The sequence below is a fragment of the Dipodomys merriami genome, unplaced genomic scaffold (genome assembly GCF_024711535.1).
Source record: "Dipodomys merriami isolate MVZ:Mamm:240054 unplaced genomic scaffold, mDipMer1.0.p SCAF_7, whole genome shotgun sequence".
Classification (NCBI taxonomy): domain Eukaryota; kingdom Metazoa; phylum Chordata; class Mammalia; order Rodentia; family Heteromyidae; genus Dipodomys; species Dipodomys merriami.
This window is the reverse complement of record NW_027206290.1, coordinates 45,706,574-45,729,233: the sequence shown is the minus strand read 5'-3', so window position 1 is coordinate 45,729,233 and position 22,660 is coordinate 45,706,574. Positions and strand designations below refer to the sequence as shown.

Sequence of the window (22,660 nt, the reverse complement as noted above, 5' to 3'; positions counted from 1 at the left end):
CCTGAGCTTCATTGCTCAAGGCTAGTGCTCTACTACATGAGCCACAGCTCCACTTCTGGCTTTTTGTGGTTAATTGGAGATAAGAGTCTTATGATCTTTCCTGCCTGGACTGGCTTCAAACCATGATCCTTAGATGGCAGTCCCCTGAGTAGCTAGGATTACAGGTGTAAGTCATTGATGCCAAGCTAGCTTGCTGTCTTTTCATCCTTTTAATTGTATTATTATATAATATTTTTGTTTTTGTCTTCATTCCCTGTTGAAGGTCATTTTGGTTATTTTGCTGATTATGAATAAAGTATCAATATACATTTCCATGTCATTTTTGTGCACAAACATAGGTTTTCATTAGAACTGAGAACTATGAAATAGCTGACAGGTAGTAAGGTCTTGGCTTCAATGTCCATCAACACACACACACACACACACACACACACACACACACACACAAATTTTAAAGCAAATTATTGAATATGGTGGTGGATGTGTATATAATTCTAGAATTTGGGAAGCTGAGGCAGGATTATGAATTAGAGAAGTTTGAAGCTAGCCTTGGCTATATGGTGAGACACTATCTCAAAAATTAAAAAAATACAAATTGTGATGGTCATATGGTAAGGGTATATTTAACTTCAAGAGAAACTGCCAGCTGGGTACAGTGGGCTACTCCTAGCTACACAGCAGGCTGAGTTCTGAGAACTGAAGCCAGGCCAGGCAGGAAAACTGAGACTTTTATATTTATTCAACCAGCAAAAAGCCAGCAGTGGAACTGTGGTTCAAGTGGGAGACCCCTGGCCTTGAGCAAAAAAGCTACAGGACAGCACCCGGGCTTTGAGTTCAAGTCCCAGTATGCCCCCCCCCCCCCGTCCAAGAAACAGCCCAATTATTTTCCAAAATGGCTATACCATTTTGCATTTTTATCAGCCATGTGTAAGAGCTCAAAAGTCCAGCTCTCGGAATCTTAAGGCGTATGTGTGTGTTGGGTGTGTGTGTTGTCATATCATTTAATAGAGGAATTTTATTTTAGTTTTAATAGATATTCTGTGAATGATTACTGTTGTTAAGAGCCCCTCTTACTCTCTCTCTTTCTCTCTCTCTCTCTCTCTCTCTCTCTCTCTCTCTCTCTCTCTCTCTCTCTCTCTCTCTCTCAGTACATAGTCCAGGCTGTCATTGAATTCATAACCTTCCTGCCTGTGCCTTCTGAGGGCTGGAATTACAGGTGTGTACCACCATTCCTAGCTTTCCCTGAGTGATCTTAATGCTGCTTGTTCATTTGGAGAGTAAAGCATCCCTAACTTAGTTTCTGGTGTTTTTGTCTCCACACTGATTGGCCAAACTGAACATCCATATAATTACTGAGGTTCAGGCAAGCACTGTGTGTGCAAGAGCACTCACTGGACATGGAATGAGCAGACCTTGCTTCAGCCTTGGCTTTTCCAGAGTTGTTTTTCTTGTAAAATTGGGCTTTGTTATCAAGGAAGAAATACTTGTTGTCATGGAGTATAGCCCTGGGGCTGGGTGCCCAAGCCCTCCCTGCTCTCCTCAGAATGGCAAAGCAAGAATGGATTCCTAAATGTGCAAAATGTAACCGGAAATGAAATTCTAGGCACCCAGTGGTACGTTCAGTGGTTTCATTAAGCTCAGGAAATGAAAGCCCATCCATTATGAAGCAATGTCACCAGTGGCATAATGTGCCGGTTTAGAATTAATACTCAAAGCCTGGCTCAGTGGCTCATACCTATACTCAAATCCTATCCACTCAGGAGGCTGAGATTTGAGAATCACAGTTCAAAGCTGCCAAAGCAGGAAAGATCTTGACAATCTCCAAAATAAATTACAAAAAAGTCAGAAGGGTTGAGTATTAGCCTTGAGCACAAGATACTTGGGGACAGTCAGTGCCCTAAGTTCAAGCCCTAGGATTGATGTGTGTGTGTGTGTGTGTGCACACGCATACACACACACACACATTGAGATTCAGAGCCCAGGTCTATGGCTCACACCTGTAATCCTAGGTAGCTCTCAGGAAGCTGAGATCTGAGGAATGCAGTTTGAAGCCAGCTCAGGCAAAAAGTCCATAAAACTCTTATCTCCAATTACCCATCAGTAAGCCAGAAGTGGAGCTGTGATTTATATGGTAGAGTGCCAGCCTTGAATATAACAGCACTATTAGAAATGGCTTTGGGTATTGGGGTGTCTCATAGGAATAAGGACACCAACTTGAAAGGCGCTTGGCAAAGCAAGATTTACTTCTGCAGAGTGGCGCACCATCCCCAAAAATCTGGCAAGCAAGCAGGCTGCTCCCTTTTTATCCCTAACCCAGCAGGCTCTGCACCTCTGGTTCCACATGCTCAGTTTAGGTTCACAGTCTGTGGCAAGGATTTGGCTTAATTAACAGGATCTAACTAAAATTCAATGAACTTTTTTTTTTTTCTTGCCAGTCCTGGGCCTCAGTCAGGGCCTGGTCACTGTCCCTGAGCTTCTCTTGCGCAAGGCTAGCGCTCTACCACTTGAGCCACAGCACCACTTCTGGCCTTTTCTGTTTATGTGGTACTGAGGAATCAAACCTAGGGCTTCATGCATGCTAGGTAAGCACTCTACCACCAAGCCACATTCCCAGCCCAAATTCAATGAGCTTCTAACAGGATATTTTCTTTCTTTCTTTTTTTGTCAGTCATGGGCCTGAACTCTGGGCCTGGGCGCTATCCCTCAGCTCTTCAGCTCAAGGCTAGCGCTCTACTACTTGAGCCACAGTGCCACTTCTGGCTTTTTCTGCTTATGTGGTGCTGAGGAATTGAACCCAGGGCCTCATGCATGCAAGGCAAGCACTCTACCACTGAGCCACCTTCTCAGCCCCTAACAGGATATTTTCATTAAAGATCAAATGCAATTATCAAGGGCCAAGCCACCTGGCCAAAGCGGGAACTTTTCAGAAAAACACTTCTCACAGAAGTGTCAGGAAGCAAACAACTTTAATAGAAAAGAATTTTTTTCTCGCAGTGCCCAGACCTTGAGTTCAAGCCCCAAGACCAGCATAAGATAAATGGAAACACAGTCCTCAGATTTCAGATCCTCCTTCTAGGAGAACTTGGGGAAGTTGCTTCACTGCTTTTGGCTCAGTTTCCTTCATCCATGAACAGAGAATAAGAATGGAGTCTCTTTATGGGACAGTTGGGAGAATTAGATGGTTGCTAGATGTGAATCACCTATGAATGTCTAGCTATTACTGTTTTATTATCTGAGACAAGGGGTGTTTTTAACAGAAGTATAAACAAATGAAATCAGCGGGTGATCTGGTGGTGACCAGCCTCGTTCATCACATTTGGTCAATGAGATTAATTTCCACTCCTCTCAGCTTTGTGGGTCACTGTCCAGACTGACAGTGTTAGCTAGAGAAGGAAGCTCCAGAAATGCTCTACTGGCTCTTCAGGTCTACCTACAGAACAAGGCTCAGAGTCAGCATCATCCAGGGCTACTAATGTGTGGTGTGGTAGTGGTAACAGTGGTGGTAGTGCTGTGTGTGCTGATGCTGGGGCTTGAATTCAGGCCTCATGCCCTTACTAAGCTTTTTCACTCAAATCTGGTGCATTACCACTTGTGCCACAGCTCCACTTCTGGCTCTTTACTAGTTAATTGCAGAGTCTCATGGGCTTTTCTGCCTGGTTGATGTTGAACCTAGATCCTCAGATCTCATCCTCCCGAGCAGCTAGGATTAGAGATGAGCAACTTGGCTTGGTTAGGGACTACTGAGTTTGCTCACAATTTTTCACTCTAAAATCATACAATCATCCTGTCAACCTACTTGCATTTTAAAGTTTCATTAATGACTAAACACCTGGCTAAATTAAGGAAATGGCTTCTATAGTAGACATAGGTATTTTGTGAATAATTTTAAACAGATGTATTCCATTTTTCTCTTCCTTTTGCCAATTTCTTTTGCATTTGTTCTCAAGTTGTCTTGCTAGCGATCACAAAGCTATTTTCCTCTCTAAAGAGAACTTTGTACGTTATTTTCCTCCTTGTTATACTCAGACATGTTGAGGAAAGCTTTCTGTAAGAAGTGATATTTATTTATGTATGTATTTATTTAACTATTCATTTACTTATTGCCCATATTGGGACTTTTTTTTCTCTCTCAAGGCTGACACTTTGTCACAAGAATCACAGCTTCATTTTGGGCTTTTTGGTAGTTAGTTATAAAGAGTCTCACAGATTTGCCTGCCCAGGCTTGTTTTGAGCCGTGATGCTCCTATCTCAGCATCGGAGTAACTAGGATTACAGGTGTGAACCAATGGTATGCAGTATCACAGTGTGTATTTCTTTTGTATGCTTGTGGGAAGGGGAGATCTAAGCTCCTTAGAGCTTGTTTTTCTTAGGTTAACGCCCAGATTACACTGAGTATATTTACACAGATTATTCCTGGGGTGTAAAGAGTGCACGTTTCTTGCTTTTGCCACACAGTGACACTTTTAGACTTGAAAGCAGTTGACCTCCACTCGAGTGAAGTCTGCTTGACGTGGCGACAGGGAAATAAGTCCTAGGCAACCGAGACTGCTTGTGTTTGTGATCAGCTGTCCCTTGCCTGCCTTGCAGGACAGTTTCCGACCCTGAACCCCTTGAGGTGCGTGCTCCTTGTGTGCACGGTGCTGGTCATCACAATGATTCAGAGTGGTCTGTGTCCATCAGGGCTGGGACTAGTGTGAGGTGCGGGGCATTTGCACGCCTCACCTCTCACCCCACCCCCGGCCCTGATGCCCACCCTAACTCGCAGCTCACCTGAGTAGCTAGATTACACCTGAGTGAGCGGCCAGTGATTGTGGCAGCACACGCAGGGGCGCCAGGTCGGCCAGGCGGCCGTTTGGGGGAGAGGCTGATTTCCAGGGGTCCGTGTCCGCGCGCGGCCCCGGCGGGCGGGTGGGTGTGGACGCCCCTCCCTCCATGGTCCCAGGGTGGCCAGGGGTGGGGAGCGCCGCGCCCAGACTGCCTTTCGCCCCTTGGGATCCGAGAGGGGGCGGCAGAAGGCCGGCGAGGGCGGCGGGCTCGGGCCGAGGGCGGGCCGGCCTGGCGGGCAGCTGGCCGCAGGGACGCGGGGCGAGAGGGGGAGGAGGAGGCCGGGGGCGGGGGCTGGCCCAGCCCGCCGCGCGCTCGCAACTTGCGGGCCCGGGAAGTCGCGGGCAGGAGGGAGGGAGAGAGGGCGGGAGGAGGGCGGGGCCGGGCCGCGGCCGCGGCCGCTGCGGGAGGAGGGGCGGCCGCAGCTGCATCCAGCCCCGCTGGCTTCCTCCCCAGCCCTCCTCCTCCTCCTCCTCGTCCACCTCCCCTTCGTCGTCGTCCTCCTCCCGTGTGAGTCAGGCATTTCACGGGGATTCGGAGCACCACGCGCGGCCCGAGCGCCCGGAGTCGGAGCCGGAACCGGAGCCGCCGCCGCGCCGGGCTCCCGCGTCCCGGGCGCTCTGGGGCCATGGAGAGCGCGGCCCAGGGCGCAGACGGCGGCGGGGGCAGCCAGGGCAGCAGCCGCAGCAGCAGCCGCGCCACGTCGGCGGGCTCCTCGCCCTCCTGCTCGCTGGCGGCCCGGGGAGTGTCGGGCCGCTCGGTGGCGGCCGTGCTGGGCGGCGGGGGCAGCCGCAGCAGCCCGGGCTCGGTGGCCGCCAGCCCGTCGGGAGGCGGTGGGCGGCGGAGGGAGCCGGCGCTCGAGGGCGTGCTCAGCAAATACACCAACCTCCTCCAGGGCTGGCAGAACAGGTACCGCGGCCTCCGCGTGCGCGCGCGTGCGGCGGGGTGCGGGCGCGAGCGCGGCGGGGCCCCGCGCCCTTCCCTGCGTCCCCGCTCCGCGCCGGGGTGGCCCGGGATGGGCGCGGCGGGGCCCCGCCTGGCCGCTCCGCAGTGGCGGGAGGGAGGCGGCGGCGGCCGCCGGGACCCGCGGCGTGTGGAGTGGCGGCCGGAGTGCGCCGGTTGGTTCCCGGCCAGCCGGCGGCTTTCTGTTCCCCTGCACCCCTGGAGAACGGCGGAGGAAGGCAGGGCGCAGAGCGCGCTTTGTACCTGGCTCAGGAGGCTGTGGCTCGCTGTGGTCCGATCTCAGCAACCCCTCCGCCCCGCAGCCTAGTTCCCTTTAAACTTTGGTGTGTGAAAACAGTTACCACTACCCACCAAAAGCTTGCTACTTGTCATCCTAGGCGACCTCCAGCGCGCAGGCATACCCCTGCCAACTTGGCGGCTTCCAGTCTCCAGTCTCTGCAGAGGAAGCTTCATGTAAATAAAATAAAAATAAAAAGAGAAAGTAAACGAAAACACTTTCCTTTTAGGGTGGGCAGTTTTCTATTTAGTCGTATTATTTCCCCTTCAGGTACCATCTGAAGTTTCCTCCTCAAAGTTGGGAAGCCTAGCTATGGACAGAGACATAGAAAGATGGGGTAGTCAGGAGGGCGCTCCCAGTGTACTAGGGGTGATTACAGTGTCCAGGAAAACCTCTAGGAATCAGCTCTCTCTCTGTCTCTCTGGTTCTATCCAGGCCTTGAACTTAGGCTCTGTCCCTTAGGTTTTTCACTTGAGGCTGGTGCTGTATCACTTAAGCCACAGCTCCACACCAGGCTTTTGCTGGTTAATTGGAGATCAGAGTCTCATGGATTTTCCTATCCTGGCTAGCTTCAAACTGTGATCCTTTCATGTCAGCTTCCTGAGTAGCTAGTATGACAGCCTTGAGCCACCAGCACTCAGCACTCCTCTTTTCTTTCTTTTCATTTTTATTTTTTTAGAAAAACAAGCCCAAGAAAAATGCAGAGAGCCATGTAAAGGCATTGGAAACTATGGTGAGATCCTTTGCTCTCCCCTTAATAACGTTACTTGGTCTTATAATAGGTTTGGGACCATGAGATTTGAATTAATCCTTGGAAAGTTCTTGCTGATCTCTACTGGGTGGACTGACTGCTGGGTCATCTCTTCCTGCACTGTTTGGAAATGTTCATATTGCTTCCAGCTGAAACGTCCCAGGCTTTTATTTACGTGAAAACTTGGAGCAAGGTGACCCTGGATGGATGGATGGAAACCAAATTGTTTCTCCATGGAGTTCTAGACACAGAATGCTCCAGTCACCCTGGTTTCCTTGGAGATCTGTTACTATGTTGGTGGAAGTTGCACTTAACTTTGGAATCCTTTTCTCTCTCAAAATAGCCTGTGTCTGCTCTTCCCTCTCCCTTTCCTCCTCCTGTTCTTGAAAGCTGAAAAGAAGGTAGAGTGATTAGGAAAAGAGAGCTAGGAAATGATTAAACCCAGGTCAGTACTTGGACATTGTATCTAGTTAGTGGCCGTTCAAGGTGCCTGGTCAGTGACAGCACTGGGCTGGCGTGTTGGGTGGTCACTTCTAATGCTTTGCTTCCAGAGCTTACGAGGCCCAGAGAGCTTTTTGTCTGGATCACAGACGTTTTACTTGCTTGGGTAGAGTATTATTCCTGCAATGTGTATTAGAGGATTTAGTGGATTGAGGAGAAATTGGAGTAATATTCTTTTGCCTAGTTTTATTCTAGTTTGTGTGTGTTTATCCTAGTTTCTATGTGTCTGTGTGTTTGTGTGTTGTCTGTCTGTACTAGGGCTTGTACTCAGTGCCTGAGCACTGTCCCTTAGCTTTTTTGTTCAAGGGTAGTACTTTCCTACTTCAACACAGTTATACTTCCAGCTTTTTTGGTGGTTAATTGGAGATAAGACTTCCTTAGACTTTCTTACTTTGGCTGGCTTTGACCATCATCTTCAGATCTCAGCCCCCTGAGTGGCTAGAACTATAGGCATGGTACATCATGCCTGACTTAGAAGCAAGGTTGAGTAGAGGCAAAATTAATAACAAATCTACCTGGTTGAAGGCTATGTAGGTCAAATGCTGTGTTGTGTATGCCACTGAGCATGCCCAGTGAGGTCTCATCTTTACTGAATTTGCTGGTCTTTATAGCTGTTGATTGTTTGCCAATGCCTGCTTTTACCAGAGTAGATTCATTTCCCAAAATTTGTCTCTTAATGGTTAATGTCTCTGTGTGGCAGTGTGTATTTCCCACATTGTGTTCTCTGAACCAAGGCCCAGGGTCCATTAGTGGTCTGGAGAAGATTTATGATGACCTTTGATTGCACACACTCCTTTCTCTATAGGTCTTTTGGAGGGAGAGGAAATGGCAGAGAAAAGAGGATTGGGATGGCAACCCCATAGATGCTTCATTCGTTCAATTAGTTTACTCAGGAGCCTGTTTTTAGAGAGTATGTATGTGTGTGTGCTAGTTTTGGGGCTTGAATTCAGGGCCTCATACCCTCCCTAGGCTCTTTCACAGAAGGCTAGCACTACTACTTGAGTCACAGCTCCGCTTCTGGGTAAAAGCCAGAGATGAGTTTCATGGACTTTTCTGCCTGGGCTGGCTTTGAACCAGGATCCTTAGATCTCAGCCACCTGAGTAGCTAGGATTTATAGGTATAATCCACCAGTGCCCAGCTCTCAGCAACTTTTTTTTTTTTCTGGGTGTGGGGTGCATTGTGGGGCTTGAACTCTGGGCCTTTGCACTGTCCCTGAGCTTTTCAGCTCAAGGTGAGCCCTCTAACATTTGACCACAGTACAACTTCTGGTTTTCTGGTGGTTAATTGGATTAGAGTCTCACAGACTTTCCTGCCCAGGCTGGCTTCGAACTGCAATCCTCAGATTTCAGCCTCCTGAGTAGCTAGGATTATAGGAATGAGCCACTGGCACCCCACCAGGGATTTTTTTCTTAAATGCCATTCCTGGGGCTTGAACTCAGTGCCTAGGTGCTGTTCCTGGTTTTCTTTTCTTCCCCCCCCCCCCCCAAGGCTAGCACTTTGCCACTTGAGCCATGGCCCTACTTCCTGCATTTTTGGTGGTTAATTGGAGATGAGTCTCATGTACTTCCTGCTTGGCATAAGTTTGAATCTTGATCCTCATATCTCAGCCTCCTGAGTAGCTAGGATTACAGGTGTGAGCCTGATGAACCCGGCATCAGGGACCATTTATTGGGCACCTACCATGTGTCAGACATTGTGCTTGGATCTGCTCCAGGAAACAAAATATAGTTATTTTCTCATGAAGTATTAGAGGCAAATTAGGATCAAAGGATACAGTGAGCCTGGCTATTCCCTGGTATTGGGGTGATGCCTTGGTACAGATTCTTGCTGCCTTTCTGCTTTGGGTCTCCCAACGTCTTTGGCAGTTCTTTTCAAATTGCCTGCAGTTAGTGATAGCCTCCAGCCACACACAGTTCTTGGTGAGTCCACTCAAGCTGTCATGACGCTAGTAGCTCGTTTCACCAGCTCTCTCTGTGTGTGTGTGTGTGTGTGTGTGTGTGTGTGTGTGTGTGTGTGTGTGTGTGTGTGTGTGTGTGTGTGTGTGTGTGTGTGTGTGTGTGTGTGTGTGTGTGTGTGTGTGTGTGTGTGTCTCCTGGGGCTTGAATTCTGGGCCTAGGCACTGATTAAAAAAAAGATGTTGGAAAAAGAGAGAGGCCAGGGGCTGAGAGAAGCTGTGTGTGTGTGTGTGTGTGTGTGTGTGTGTGTGTGTGTGTGTGTGTGTGTGTGTGTGTGTGTGTGTGTGTGTGTGTGTGTGTGTGTGTGTGTGTGTGTGTGTGTGTGTGTGTGTGTGTGTGTGTGTGTGTGTGTGTGTGTCCTGGGGCTTGAATTCTGGGCCTAGGCACTGATTAAAAAAAAGATGTTGGAAAAAGAGAGAGGCCAGGGGCTGAGAGAAGCTATGAGCAAAGCTCAGTGACTGGTTACAGTGGCATGCTCCTGTTATCCCCGCATGGGAAAGCACAAATAGGATCACAGCCCTGGTCAGCCTGACCCTTCCTCAAAGATAACCAATTCCAAATGGGCTGGAGGAATGACTCAAGTAGTAAGAATGCCTGCCTAACAGGAGCAGCGCCCAGAGTTCAATCGCTGCTACCTCAAAATAAAAATAAGTTTGAGAAATAAGGTTTTTTTCTTCAGTTGTTTGTTACACATAGTTAGAGAATGTGTTTCAGGCTTGTAGGATGGTATTAAAGGCTAAATAGATCCCAGAAAATGAAGGGACAGGTGGGGAATGGTAATGTGAAGCTAGGAAGGGTAGTGAAATAGAGGTTCATATTTGCAGGTATGGCTTATGTGGGATCTACTGTTTACTTCTGTCCACACTTTCTTTTTTCCTTTTTATTTATTTTTGATGCAGGTGGTAGAGCTTGAACTCTGGTCCTGGGCACTGTTTTTTAGCATTTTATTTTTTTTGTCAGTCGTAGGGCCTCAACTCTGGGCCTGGTCGCTGTCCCTCAGCTCTTAGCTCAAGGCTAGTGCTCTACCACTTGAGCCACAGTGCCACTTCTGGCATTTTCTGCCTATGTGGTGCTGAGGAATCAAACCCTGGGACTTAGGCATGCAAGGCAAGCACTCTACCACTGAACCACCTTCCCAGCCCTCTTTTTAGCATTTTTGCTCATGGCTGGTGCTCTATCACTAGAGTCACTGCTCTGCTGTTTGCTTTTTGCTTTTTATTGGCTAACTGGAGATAAAAATCTCCAAGAGTGAACTTGCAAAGAGCAAATCTCTGGATCTTGGGTAGTGCCTGTCATCTCACAGTGCTTGGGAGGGGTTAGGAATGTAGGTTCATCTTGGTTATCTAGAAGGATTTTAGGCAGGCATGTGACACAGTCTGATTCATTTACGTGTGTGTGTGTGTGTGTGTGTGTGGTGTGTGTGTGTGTGTGTATGTGCTGGACCTTGCACTGGGTTTCACATTCTCTCTTAGCTTTCTAGCTCAAGGCTAGTGCTCTACCACTGAGCCACCCCTTCACTTTTTGCTGGTTATTTGGAGATAAGAGTTCCACTTTTTTGCCCAGCTTGGCTTGAAAACTCAATCCTTAGGTGTCAGCCATCCTGAGTAGCTAAGATGACAGGAGAGAGCCACCGCTGGCCAGCTTGATTCCTTTACTCTCTCTGTTGTGAAAAGATAAAGAGTTGTCAAGGGGTCAGAGGGTAAGCTAGGAGCCCATCACTGAGTCCAAGCAAGAGATACTGGGTGCCTATTCTGTGGCAGAGGCAGGGAAGTGGAGAGAAGAGGACCTCTTGGAATGGCCTGGGTGGAGACTGCTGATGGGCTGGATGTGGACATGGAGAAAGAAAGGGGAGGAGGCGAAGCCTTGAGTTTTAGGCCCAAGAGGCTGGTCAGTTGGGATGAGGACACAGGAGAGGAATGTACTTTGTGGGACAACCCAGATTTAGTTCCTTTGTGCTGTGTTTGGTCTGGGTGCCTGTCCCTGTCGGATAATGAGCTGTGTGAAAGCTCATTTGCCGTCAGGATCGTCTTAATCTCGAAGCAAAAGAGAGCTGCTTTGGGGTTGCTTAGAAGGTCATGTGTTTAAGCAAAGAATTCCTGATTGCATCTGGAAATTGTCATTTAAATATTTGAGGGTCTTCATTTCCATTCACTTTTTTCTCCCTGGAGAAAGGAGAAGGAAGAGCACTGCAAACAAGGAGCCAGCCTCCGGTGGTTAGTCCAGGACCCTAAAATATTTTAGGGATTGTTTTGAGATATAAGAAATCTGTAAAATACTGAAAGGCACATCTTGAGTAGGATAAGGAGGAAAGTAGATGGTGTGGCACTGTTAGCTTCCTCTGCAATCCTAGATTCAGGAGGTTGAGATCTGAGGATCATACTTTTAAGCCAGCTTGGGCCAGAAACTTTTTGAGACTCCGATTTCCAATTAGCCAGCAAAAAGTCGGACATGGAAGGGTAAGCTCAAGTGGTAGAACATTAGTCTTGAACAAAAAAGCCAAGCAAGAGCTTGAAGCCTTGCGTTTAAGCCTCAGTACTGACACAGGAAAAAAAAGGTAGGTGTTGGCAGAGGAATGATCCTCAGACCATGGGTGGGCATTTCCTGGGGAGGCAGAATAGGGTGGACTTAAGGTTAAAATGGCAATTTTAGCACTTAGCCCATGTGTGACATCCAGCCAGGTCCATCATTGCTGGGGCTTCTGTTGTCTGGTATATGGGGGATGTGAGGCTACTTTTCTTTAAGCCTGAGTGAGGGGTAAATAGTATACCACAGGATACAGGAAGTGGTAGCTGTGATGGGATTCAGTTTGTCCCTTAAATTGATCCTTTTTGGTACCTAAAATTCCTTCCTTCCTTCCTTCCTTCCTTCCTTCCTTCCTTCCTTCCTTCCTTCCTTCCTTCCTTCCTTTTAGATAAGATCTCTGTGGCTCAGCCTTGAACGCACAACTATCTGGTCTCAGCTCTGGAGTACTGGGATTATAAGCATGTACCAATAAGCCTGGCTTGACCCATGAAGTCCTAGTTTTTATTTCTCAGTGGCTGGTTCTTCACATAATTATTGCAGAGTTTCATGGTGCTAGGGATAAATTTCAGGGCTTTATGCATACACTTGAGCCATGCTGTCCTTTTGTTTTTGTTTTGTGCCAGTACTGGGGCTTGAACTCAGAGCCTACCCACTATTCCTAAACTTTTTGGCCCAAGGCTAGCAATCTATTACTTGAGCCCCAATTCCACTTCTGGCTTTTTTGGTTCTTAATTGGAGATGAGTCTCACAGACTTTTTTGTCTGGGCTGGTTTTTAACTGTAGCCCTCAGATCTCAGCCTCTTAGGTGGCTAGTATTATAGGCCTGAGATACTGATGCCTGACTGAAGGGATTGTTTTAAAACTTGGAACGAACATTTCATTTTTCCTTTCCCTATCGTTTTTCTCACATTGTTTTTCTCTATAACCATTGCTGGTGGCCATCTGGCAGGATCCACATTTTACCATTTTTCTTTTCCACTCTGGAATGCAAGCTCCCTGAGAACTGGATTTTGTCTATGTTGGTCTTTACGTGTCTTTGTCAGTTATTGTTGCTGTGACAAAAATACTAGAGACTAAATAATTTACAAGAAAAAGAAATTCATTTAGCTCTGAATTCTGGAGGCATGGAGTTCAAGATCGAACCCTACATTTAGTGAGGTTCTGCAGTAATATGCTAGATGAGGGAAGAGCAATCAGGTACCTGTAGGAGAAAAAAAACTCAAGGCCCATAAGGGATTGCCTGGCTTTTAACATCCTGAGCTTGAAGTAGCTGATTTAGTCTTGAGAGACAGCAAGACTCCCTACCTCAGGAAGGAATCTCATCTCTGGAGAACAATTGTAATCTCCCATGAAAGCAGAGCCTTTGTGACCATGACCTGAACATTGTGCCACTGCCTTTCAACACTGACACAGTTGGGGGCCACATTTCAGCCTGTGTTTTCAAAGGGACACCCACATCATTAATAAGGTATGTTCTATGATTAAAAAAAAAGTGACTATGACTAAGAAGATATCAAACCAGAGTTTAATTCTACTTTGGCTATCATTTTTATTATTATAGTTATATGTAATTTATTAATAATAGTATTAACAAGAGTAGCTATAATAACATAGTCCTACATGATTATTAATCTTTTTGTTTTTGCTAGTATCGAGGTTTGAACCCAGGGACTTGCACTTTATAGGTGGACCTTCAACATTTAATCTATACTCCATCTTTTTTGCTTGTAATGATGATCCTTCATAGTGGGGGAAAAACAAGGCCCAGCTTGTTTGTTTAGATTGTCTTGCTAACTTTTGACCCAGGTTGACGTCGACCCATAATGTTCTTGATCTCTGCCTTCCTAGTAGCTGGAATTACAGGTGCCACCATGCCTAAGCCATTATTATTAACATTAGAATTCTTGGTTCTGTATCTCCTTGTCACTATGTTCTTGTATGTTTATCACTTGTTTTGCTCTGTGCAACTGTTTGTCAGAGTCTGGCTTTCCTGTTATGTCTACCTTGACATTAGGGGCATCACAAACACAACTATTAGTGGGCTATTAGTGACTTTATATCCAGGCTATATGTGTGTGCATGAGTGCTGGATAATGAAGCTTGAACTGAGTCTTATGTTCTTTTTCTTTTTTTCTTTTGTCAGTCATGGGGCTTGAACTCTGGGTGCTGTCCCTCAGCTTTTCAGCTCAAGGCTAGCACTGTACCACTTGAGCCACAGAGCCATTTCTGGTTTTCTGGTGGTTAATTGGAGATAAGAGTCTCACTTTTCTGCCCAGGCTGGCTTTGAACTGTGAGCTCAACCTCCTGAGTAGCTAGGATTACAGGAATGAGCCACCAGCACTTGGCTCTTACATTCTTATTTAGCTTTTTGGTTCGAGGCTGGTGCTCTACTGCTTGAGTCACACCTCCATTTTGGTAGTTAATAGAAGATAAAAAGTCTTATGGACTTTGCTGCCCAGGATGGCTTTGAACTGGGATCCTCAGATCTTAGCTTCCCGGTTAGCCAGGCTTATAGGCATGAGCCACTGGTACTCAGCCAGGCTTTTGACTTGGTTGACATTAATGATATTACTTTGGGAATACAGCTTAAATGTCAGATTTTCGAGTTATTTGTCCCATTAAAGAAAAAGAAAATCGCCAGGGGGCTTAGGCTGTACTCATTTTGCATGTATAGGCCCTGGGTTTGATTCCCATTACTACTCCCTGCAAAATCATAATATTACAATTTGGAAGCCACACTGAAGTATAATGAATGTGTTTTGAGTATTTCATTTTTAGAGGTCGTTGGTGATACCAGAGTTGGGCCCACTGCCTGGCTTCCTGTTCTTGCCTGTGTGTGCTTATAGGAAAGGTTTGCACATCTTGCCATGGAGTCTGCCAGTCAGTTCTGAGACTGCGCACTAAAATCCTTTAGGGACACTGGATTGCTTCATTGACAGTAATAATAAAGGGGCGGTTGCCTAGGTTACAAAACAAGTGCAGAATACGATGTGTTCACTTATGTTTTCAAATATTTATTGAGTACCTGCTTTGTATTAACCATTCCCTGCAGGGTCTACCCTCTCCATTTTGCAAATGTGTGAAAAATTGTAGGTTTTGAGATTTACACCAAAATGGCCATTGTGGTGTGGTTTTCCTGGCTTGGTAGAGTTATGAGTGTTATAATTTTCTACTCTGTTAAAAGAAGTTTGGTTTTGTGTTGAGCTTTCCTTAAACCTCCATCATTGTAATGGGCAGTCTTTTCATGTATTCAGGTTTTTTTTTGGGGTGGGGTGGGCATTGTACTAGAGTTTGAACTCAAGAGCCTTGGGCTTGCTAGGTAGACACTCTCCCCCCTTAGCCACACCCCTCTCTTAAGTCACATCCTCCCACCTAAGCTATACCTCCAGCTTTGTCTTTTTCAGTTTGTTTCTGTGAATAAGCAAAATTGTCCCTGGAGAGCCTTTGGATCTCTTGAATGGCAGCCAGCAGGTCCTTCCCTTCTGCCTGGCAGCCTTGCGGGGAGAACTGGCAGCAAAGCAGCACCTTTTGTCACTGTCCATAATGCCCTGCAGCAACCTGGATGCTTTGTAAACGTTATGGTCACCTGAGAACATTCCAGCAGCTTCAGGGGACTACTACAACCACTGCTGCACTTCAGGAAGCCTTGGCTGAGTGCTCCAGGTAACACACACTTGTCTTGGAAGACATTACTCTGGGACAAGTCTTGGTGAATTCTACGTGACCCTGCACACCTTCCAGCTGTTCTCACTCAGATCAAGGGGTCAGGGGAAGAGCACTTTGCTGAGTGGCTGAGAAGAAAACTCTTTATTGGTGCAATTTGAAGCCTTGGATTGGTTCTTATGTAAGGCTTGTGATGGATACAAATTACAAAGCTGTATTTGCATACCATACCTGTACCATTCCCCTTTTTCTTACTATATAACTAGGGTGTTTAGCTTGCTTTCTGAGTCAGCCCCCAGATACTATTTTGTGCTTCCCAGAATGTTGCAACATTAAGTCAGATGAAAGCCTTCTCTTGAGTGGTCTTTGCTTACTGGCTTGTGATATTTACCTGGGTAGAATTGGTATTCAGAAGAGAGGGTGACAGCAGGTGACAGCAGGCTCTGCCTCATTGGTGGCATTAGGCACCTCATTAGGCAGCTGTTGTGGTAACAGAGTGCTTGAGGAGGCTGCAGAACTGTTGCAGAGAGTGACAGTAAAAAGGATGGGGAGCAGAGGACTGGAGATATGATGGACTGTGGAAGTATGGAGAAGATGAGAGAGATACTGTGGGTCCCTGACACTGGAGGAGTACCAAGTTTCCCCCAAGTGCTGAGAGCTGAGGGTCCCAACACCCAAAGCTCTAGCACTTTAACACTGCTGCTATTGGGAGCCAAGGGTCCTGACACCCATGGCATGGGAGTGGTAATACTGCCCACTGCCTGCTGAGTGGATGTCTGATTTCTGAATTCTGGGCTACTGCAGATGCAGAGCAGTAAGCCCCTGGCCCGAGCACCTGCAGCTGTAAGTCTCTGGCCTCTAGAACTTGGAGTTCTAAGCCTGTAGGTCTCAGGATCCAGACCTGTAAGCCTGGGGTTCTGTTAGTTCAGTTCATGGACCTGACACTATCCACCTCTGGAGAGAGGCTGCTCTATTCACAATTCCATCCAGAAAGAGCAAAAAAGCGCTAGCCAGCTGATGGGAAATATTAACATCATGTGTGGAAAGCATCTCCATGATTCTGTTGATAGTTTTGTTCTGTTTGTTTCTACTGCTGTTGGTATTTGAGTATATTTGAATATGCTAAATACATCCCAATGTTCTGGATTGATTACTTCCCAGTTTGGGGCCTTTACAAGTAGTACTACTTGGAGCATTCTAGTGTGTATTGTTTTGGAGTCAATACATAGGCTTTTCTGTGGATGTATTAATCTAGAAGTACAAATTTTGGATGTTACAGTTTAGATACTGAACGGTCTCCCAAAAGGTTCTTGGGTTAAGAGCTGAAGGGCATTTGAGAGGTAATTAGATCCTATAGGAGGGTCATCAATCCATTGATGAATTCATCGATGAGTGGCTGTTAGGAGGTAGGGCCTAGTTGCAGGAAGTGGTCACTTGTGGGGCTTGAACTCAGCCTAGGCACTGCCCCTGAGCTCTTTTGTTCAAGGCTAGTACTCTTTGAGTTACAGTACCACTTCTAGTTTTCTGTTGGTAAATTAGAGATAAGAGTCTCAAGGACTTTCTTGCCCTGGCTGACTTTGAACTGTGATCTTAAGATCTCAGCCTCCTGAGAAGTTAGTATTAGAGATGTGAGCTACCGGTGCCCGGTTGGAGGTATGTCTGCCTTTAAATGGTATCTTGGCTGAGTATTTTGGCTTACATCTTTAATTTTAGCTACTCAGGAGGCTGAGATATGAGGATTGAAGTTCCGAGCCTGCCTGGGCAGACAAATCTGAGAGTTGACCACCAGTAAGCTGGAAGTGAAGGTATGGTTCAAGTAATAAAGCACCAGCCTTGAGCAGAAAAGCTAGAGTGCAAATCCCTGAGTTCAAGCCCCAGTACCCCCCTCTCCCCACAAAGTGAAAAGTAAAAGGAGTGCCTTGTCTTTAGAGTCTTCTCTGTCACTGCATCTGACCACCCTGAGGTGAGCAGCTCTACCCTACCACACCCTTCTACCATGATGTTCTGCTTTATTATAGCTGGTGACAAGAGAGCTCACCTGACTGAAATCTATGAAGCTGGGCTACAATATTCGCTAGGATAAGTGTGCTTTCTATTGTGCAATGTATTCTGTAGAAGTTTTATCCATTAATAGCCAGGGTTTTCTTTTTTCTTTTTTTAGTTTTTCACAACAAAATTTATTAGAAGAATAGTGGTTTTGAAAGTCTAGCATCCAGTGAGAACTACCATACACAACATTACAGCTGGGAATGTTTCTCCAAAATGTCATGGTCAAATAATACAATGGAACCATTAACTCTTACACATGCACAAAATAACTAGTAATAGCCAGGGTTTTCTATGCTGGTTGTATCCATTTGTACTTCCAGTAGCAGTGTGTATGAGTTCTGGTGCTCCATATTCCTGTACATACTTGGGGTAGTGTCTCTTGCTTTCATTTCAGCCAGTGTAGTGTGGTGGTATCTTACTGTGATTTTAACATCCCTTTCCTTGATGACTAGTCAAGTTGAGCACCTTTTTATGTGTTCATTGGCCATTTGGATGTCATGTTTTACAAGATGTTGTTGAGTCCTCTGTCTTCCTATGTAATAGATGTCTGCCTTTGTCTTACCAGCTTTTAAGATACCTAATATATTCTGGTGACACACGTGCCCTTTGATACACTGGTGCACACTGGCACATCTCATATGCAGAGAAGGCAGATTCTTTTCTTCTGTTTATATCTACCACTTCATCTCTTACTAGTGTCTTGATATATTAATTTTAATGTAGTCACATTTTCATATTCTTTTTGACTCTTTTCTCTCCCATCCCACCCACAAGTTGTATAGTTCATTTTTAACATAGTGTCTAGTGAGTATCACTTCTGCATTTGTTCACTCTTTGTTCCTCCATTTCTTTTTTGACTTGTGTTTAATAAATCTTTGCTCAGCTATAAGATGAAGACATTTTCAGATGTTTCCTTCTTCTCCTGTCTCTTTGTCTCCTCCTCCTCCTCCTCTTTTTTCTCCTCTTCCCTCTTTCCTCCTCTATCTTTCCCCTTTTCCCTTCCCTTCCCTCTTCTTCCTCCTCCTCCCCTTCTTCCTCTTCTTTTCCTTTTCCCAGTACCAAGTCTTGAACTCAGGTTCTTAAACTCTTCTTTGATTGGTACTCTACCACTTGAGCTATACCTCCAGTGTAGCATTTTTCTGGTTAACTGGAGATAGGATCTCATGGACTTTTATGCCTGAGTTGGTGTAGAACCTTAATCTTCCAGATGTTAACATACTGAGTAGTTAGGATGGCAAGTGTGAGCCAGTAGCACCTACAGAAAGGAACTGTGTTACTTTGAATACTTATACGAAGTTTGAACTTATCTGGGGAACAGAGTTATCTTGGTGACTTAAACGATACATAACTTCTCTCAAAGTTTTGGAGTCTCAATAACTGAGCCACAATCAAATTGCTGGCAGGAGAAAGTACTAGCACTCACTCTGAGGCTTTAAGGAATATGTATGCCTTGCCTTCTTCCAGCTTCTGGCTGCCTCTGTTCCTTGGCTTTAAACTCTATCACTGCAGTCTTTGCCTGTCTTTCCCTGCCTCCTCCTTTGTATCAGACCCCCCTCAGCCTCCCTCCACTAGAACTCCTGTGATTGCGTTCAGGGCCCACTCAGATAATCCAGGATAATCTTTCCATCTCAAGATCCTTAATCACTGCTGCCACATGCCAAAGCCTTTGCCATATAAAGCAGCATTTATAGGTTCCAGGGATCAGGATGTAGGCATCTTAGGGGTAGGGACATTATTCCAACTCCCTTATGGTCATAGTTCTAAGCTGGTTCTTGCTCTCTATCTCCCTTTCCCCCAGGGACCTTTCCCATCCCTCCATTGGTATCACCCTCCAGATGACAGATATCTCTTTCACAGGAGGGCCAGGTAGCTATCATAACTGTAGTTGGCTTGTTTGGAAAGGCTGGTAAATTTCTTCTTGTGCCTACTATACAGACCCCTTGGGCAAATGTAAGGTGGGTAATATGAAGATATGAAGAGGCATATTTTTTGACAGCTTTATTTCTAAAGCTGTCAAGTAAATCTAATTTCCTGTAATGGGCAAATAGACTTTCTTTCTTTCTTTCTTTTTTTCTTTCTTTTTTTCTTTCTTTCTTTCTTTCTTTCTTTCTTTTCTTTTCTTTCTTTCTTTCTTTCTTTCTTTCTTTCTTTCTTTCTTTCTTTCTTTCTTTCTTTCTTTCTTTCTTTCTTTTTTCCTTCCTTCCTTCCTTCCTTCCTCCCTTCCTCCCTTCCTCCCTTCCTTCCTTCCTTCCTTCCTTCCTTCCTTCCTTCCTTCCTTCCTTCCTTCCTTCCTTCCTTCCTTCCTTCCTTCCTTCCTTCCTTCCTTCCTTCCTTCTGTCATGAGGCTTGAACTCTGGGCCTGGATACTATCCCTCAGCTCTTCAGCTCAAGGCTAGTACTCTATTACTTGAGCCAGTGCCACTTCCAGTTTTCTGAGTGTTTTATTGGAGATGAGAGTCTCATGGACTTTCCTGCCTGAGCTGGCTTTGAACCATGATCCTCATCTCAGTCTCCTGAGTAGCTAGGATTACAGGCGTGAGCTATCGGCACCCGCCTTTGTTTTTTGTAGGTCTTGAACTTAGGGCCTGGGTGCTGTTCCTGACTGAGCTCCTTTTGCTCAAGGCTAGCACTCTGCCACTTTAAGCCACAACTCCACTTCCGAGATAAGAATCTCACAGCCTTTTCTGCCTGGCTTGGCTTTGAACTGCAATCTTTAGATCTCAGCCTCTTGTGTAGCTAGGATTATAGTATAAGCCACCTGCACCTGGTGAAACTTTAAGTACTGTTTATCAATCAAATTGGAAGTGTATCTATAATCTCTGCTTTCCATCTTATCATCATAAAATAGAATGACTCATTAATGAGCCTGGCTTTTTAAAAAAAGGTTTATTAACACGTAGCAAATGCACAGGTCTTAAACATTCTGCTTGGTACATTTTTGACAGCTGTTTATTTATACCATGTAATCATTGCTCTAAAAGGCATAGAACATTTTTACCTTCCCCCTCTTTTGAAGCTTCTTTTCTGCCAATTCTCCTTTCTTTGCCATTCCTTTATATGAATTAGCTACTATGTTATGAATGTTACTATGAATTAGTTACTATGAATTAGTCTTCTCTGTTCTTGAATTTCATTTAAATGAAAGCACACAGGATATATATATATATATATATATATATATTTATATATATATATTTTTAGTTCAGCATAATGTGTTGAGAGTCCTCTATGTTGCTGGTCCCTCAGTAGATTTGTCACCCCTTTCTGTTTGTTGTGGAGTGGTTTTACATGCATTTACCTGTACATGAACACCTGCGTATTACGTTTTTGGATATTAAAAACAAAGCTGTGTTGGTGTGTAAGTCTTTATGTAAACACGTTTTGATTTCTCTTGGGTAAGTCTCTAGAATGAAGTTTCTGGGTCCTAATGTGGCCTGTGTAGAAAGTGCCTGAGCCTTTTCCAGGGTGTCTTCAGTGACTCCCATTGCACAACACCCATTGCACAACAGGCTGTAGTTTGCTTCTGGTGGAGCTTCTGGGAAACAAAGCTGCCTTGTCCTTACGTGTGTGTGTGTGTGTGTGTGTGTGTGTGTGTGTGTGTGTGTGTGTGTGTGTGTGTGTGTGTATGTGTGTGTTGCATTACTTCTAGGGGTAGAGGAGTGCAAGCCTCTGACCTTAACTTACACCTTTGCTGAACTACTTGTGTATATGTATGTGTATGTGCATGTGCACAAGCATGCTAGTACTAGGGCTTGAATTCAGAGCCTGAAGCCTCAACGCTGGTACTCTACTACTTGAGCCCAGCTCCACTTCTGGCTATTTGGTGGTTAATTGGAGATGAGTTTCACATACTTTCATGTCTGGGTAGTCATGGAACCGTGGTCTCAGCCTCCTGAGTAGGATTAGAGGAATGAGTCACCAGTGCCTGGCACCAGACTTCCTTCTTGCTAAGTGATCCTGAGCTGTAGAGGGTTGTAAAGCTGAGACATGCTCCAGTCCCACCATGGTGCTTCCCTAACATGAAGCTTGATGCATCGTAAGTTCTCCAGAAGTTTGGGGGCTGAGAGTCTTGTGGGTTCCTCCCCTCAAGCCCCTGGAGTCAATTGTGGGGCTTGTACTCAGTGCCTGGGCGCTGTCCCTCAGCTTTTGTGCTTAAAGCTTGCACTCTACCACTTCGAACCACAACTCTACTTCTGGTAGTTAATTGGAGATAAGAGTCTTATGAACTTTCCTACATCAGCTGGCTTTGAACCAGCATCCTCAGAGCTCAGCTTCCTGAGTAGCTAGGATTACAGATGTGAGCCATCAGCACCCGGTGAGTCTTGTGTTTTTGACATATCCACACGTAAGTAACTTTGTGTTTACAGGGGTTGAGTTGATGAGTTGTTTTAGACCTGACTTAGGCAAGCACTCAGGTATGTCGCGGCCTTTATTTTCATGTGGGAGGACCTAGTGGACTTGATGGATTTGCACAGCTAGTGACTGTCTGCTGCCTGGCCTGGGGACCCCTTACTGTCTGCTCATTGATAGTTGTCTGGACTCTCTGAAGAAGCCATTTGGGCCTTTGTGTCTCCAAAGAATGGTTGAAACGATTGTACAGGAAAGACAGGAGGCTTTTTGTAGTTTTCCGTGGCTCACTGATGTGATTTGGGTCCAGGCCAAGACAGAATCACAAAGATAACAGCTCTGAATTTGATTTCGGATAACCTAGACTGGGTTGAATATAGTCACAGTCCAGAAAGAAAGTGGTTGATTTGTGCCTTGTGCCATGATATCAATAACAAGGACAAAATTAGGAAACATTAGACATTGTCCTTTGTTACAAGTCTATGCCTTGAAGGTCAGAGGAGGTCTTTAAGCCACAAATAGCTTTTTTTTTTTCCTGGTGTTATGGTTTTATGGAGACTATTTATATTTTTCTGTGGTTTGGCTCCTTTCTATACGTGTATTGATGAGAATATAAAAAAAAATTGAAAGGCAGTCCATATCAGTTTTTAGTTACTCTTCTCAGGGATATTCTTGGTATTTATCTGAATGGCCAGTTTTAGGGCCTGTAGGAAACCCTGAGGCTGGGGCTTGGGACTGAGGGTGGGGTCTGCTCAGCCTGCCCTCGGGAGAGTTTAGGGGATGAGGTGACAGATATAGCCCTTCTG

The 22,660-nt window shown here is 45.7% G+C and overlaps 1 protein-coding gene across 3 annotated transcripts in view; it reads left to right on the top strand.

The window, feature by feature from the left end:
- The first annotated feature begins 5,243 nt into the window (after nucleotides 1–5,243).
- Nucleotides 5,244–22,660, top strand: part of Osbpl10 (oxysterol binding protein like 10) — a 254,574-nt gene continuing 237,157 nt past the window's right edge. For 2 of the 3 annotated variants that reach the window (XM_070006482.1, XM_070006481.1), the window contains exon 1: nucleotides 5,244–5,733. In XM_070006482.1, coding sequence (XP_069862583.1) covers nucleotides 5,453–5,733 — 281 coding nt within the window. In that variant the 5' untranslated portion in view covers nucleotides 5,244–5,452. Of the gene's footprint in view, nucleotides 5,734–7,212; nucleotides 7,261–22,660 lie in introns of those variants that run through there. The other variant, XM_070006483.1, reaches the window with a different exon arrangement.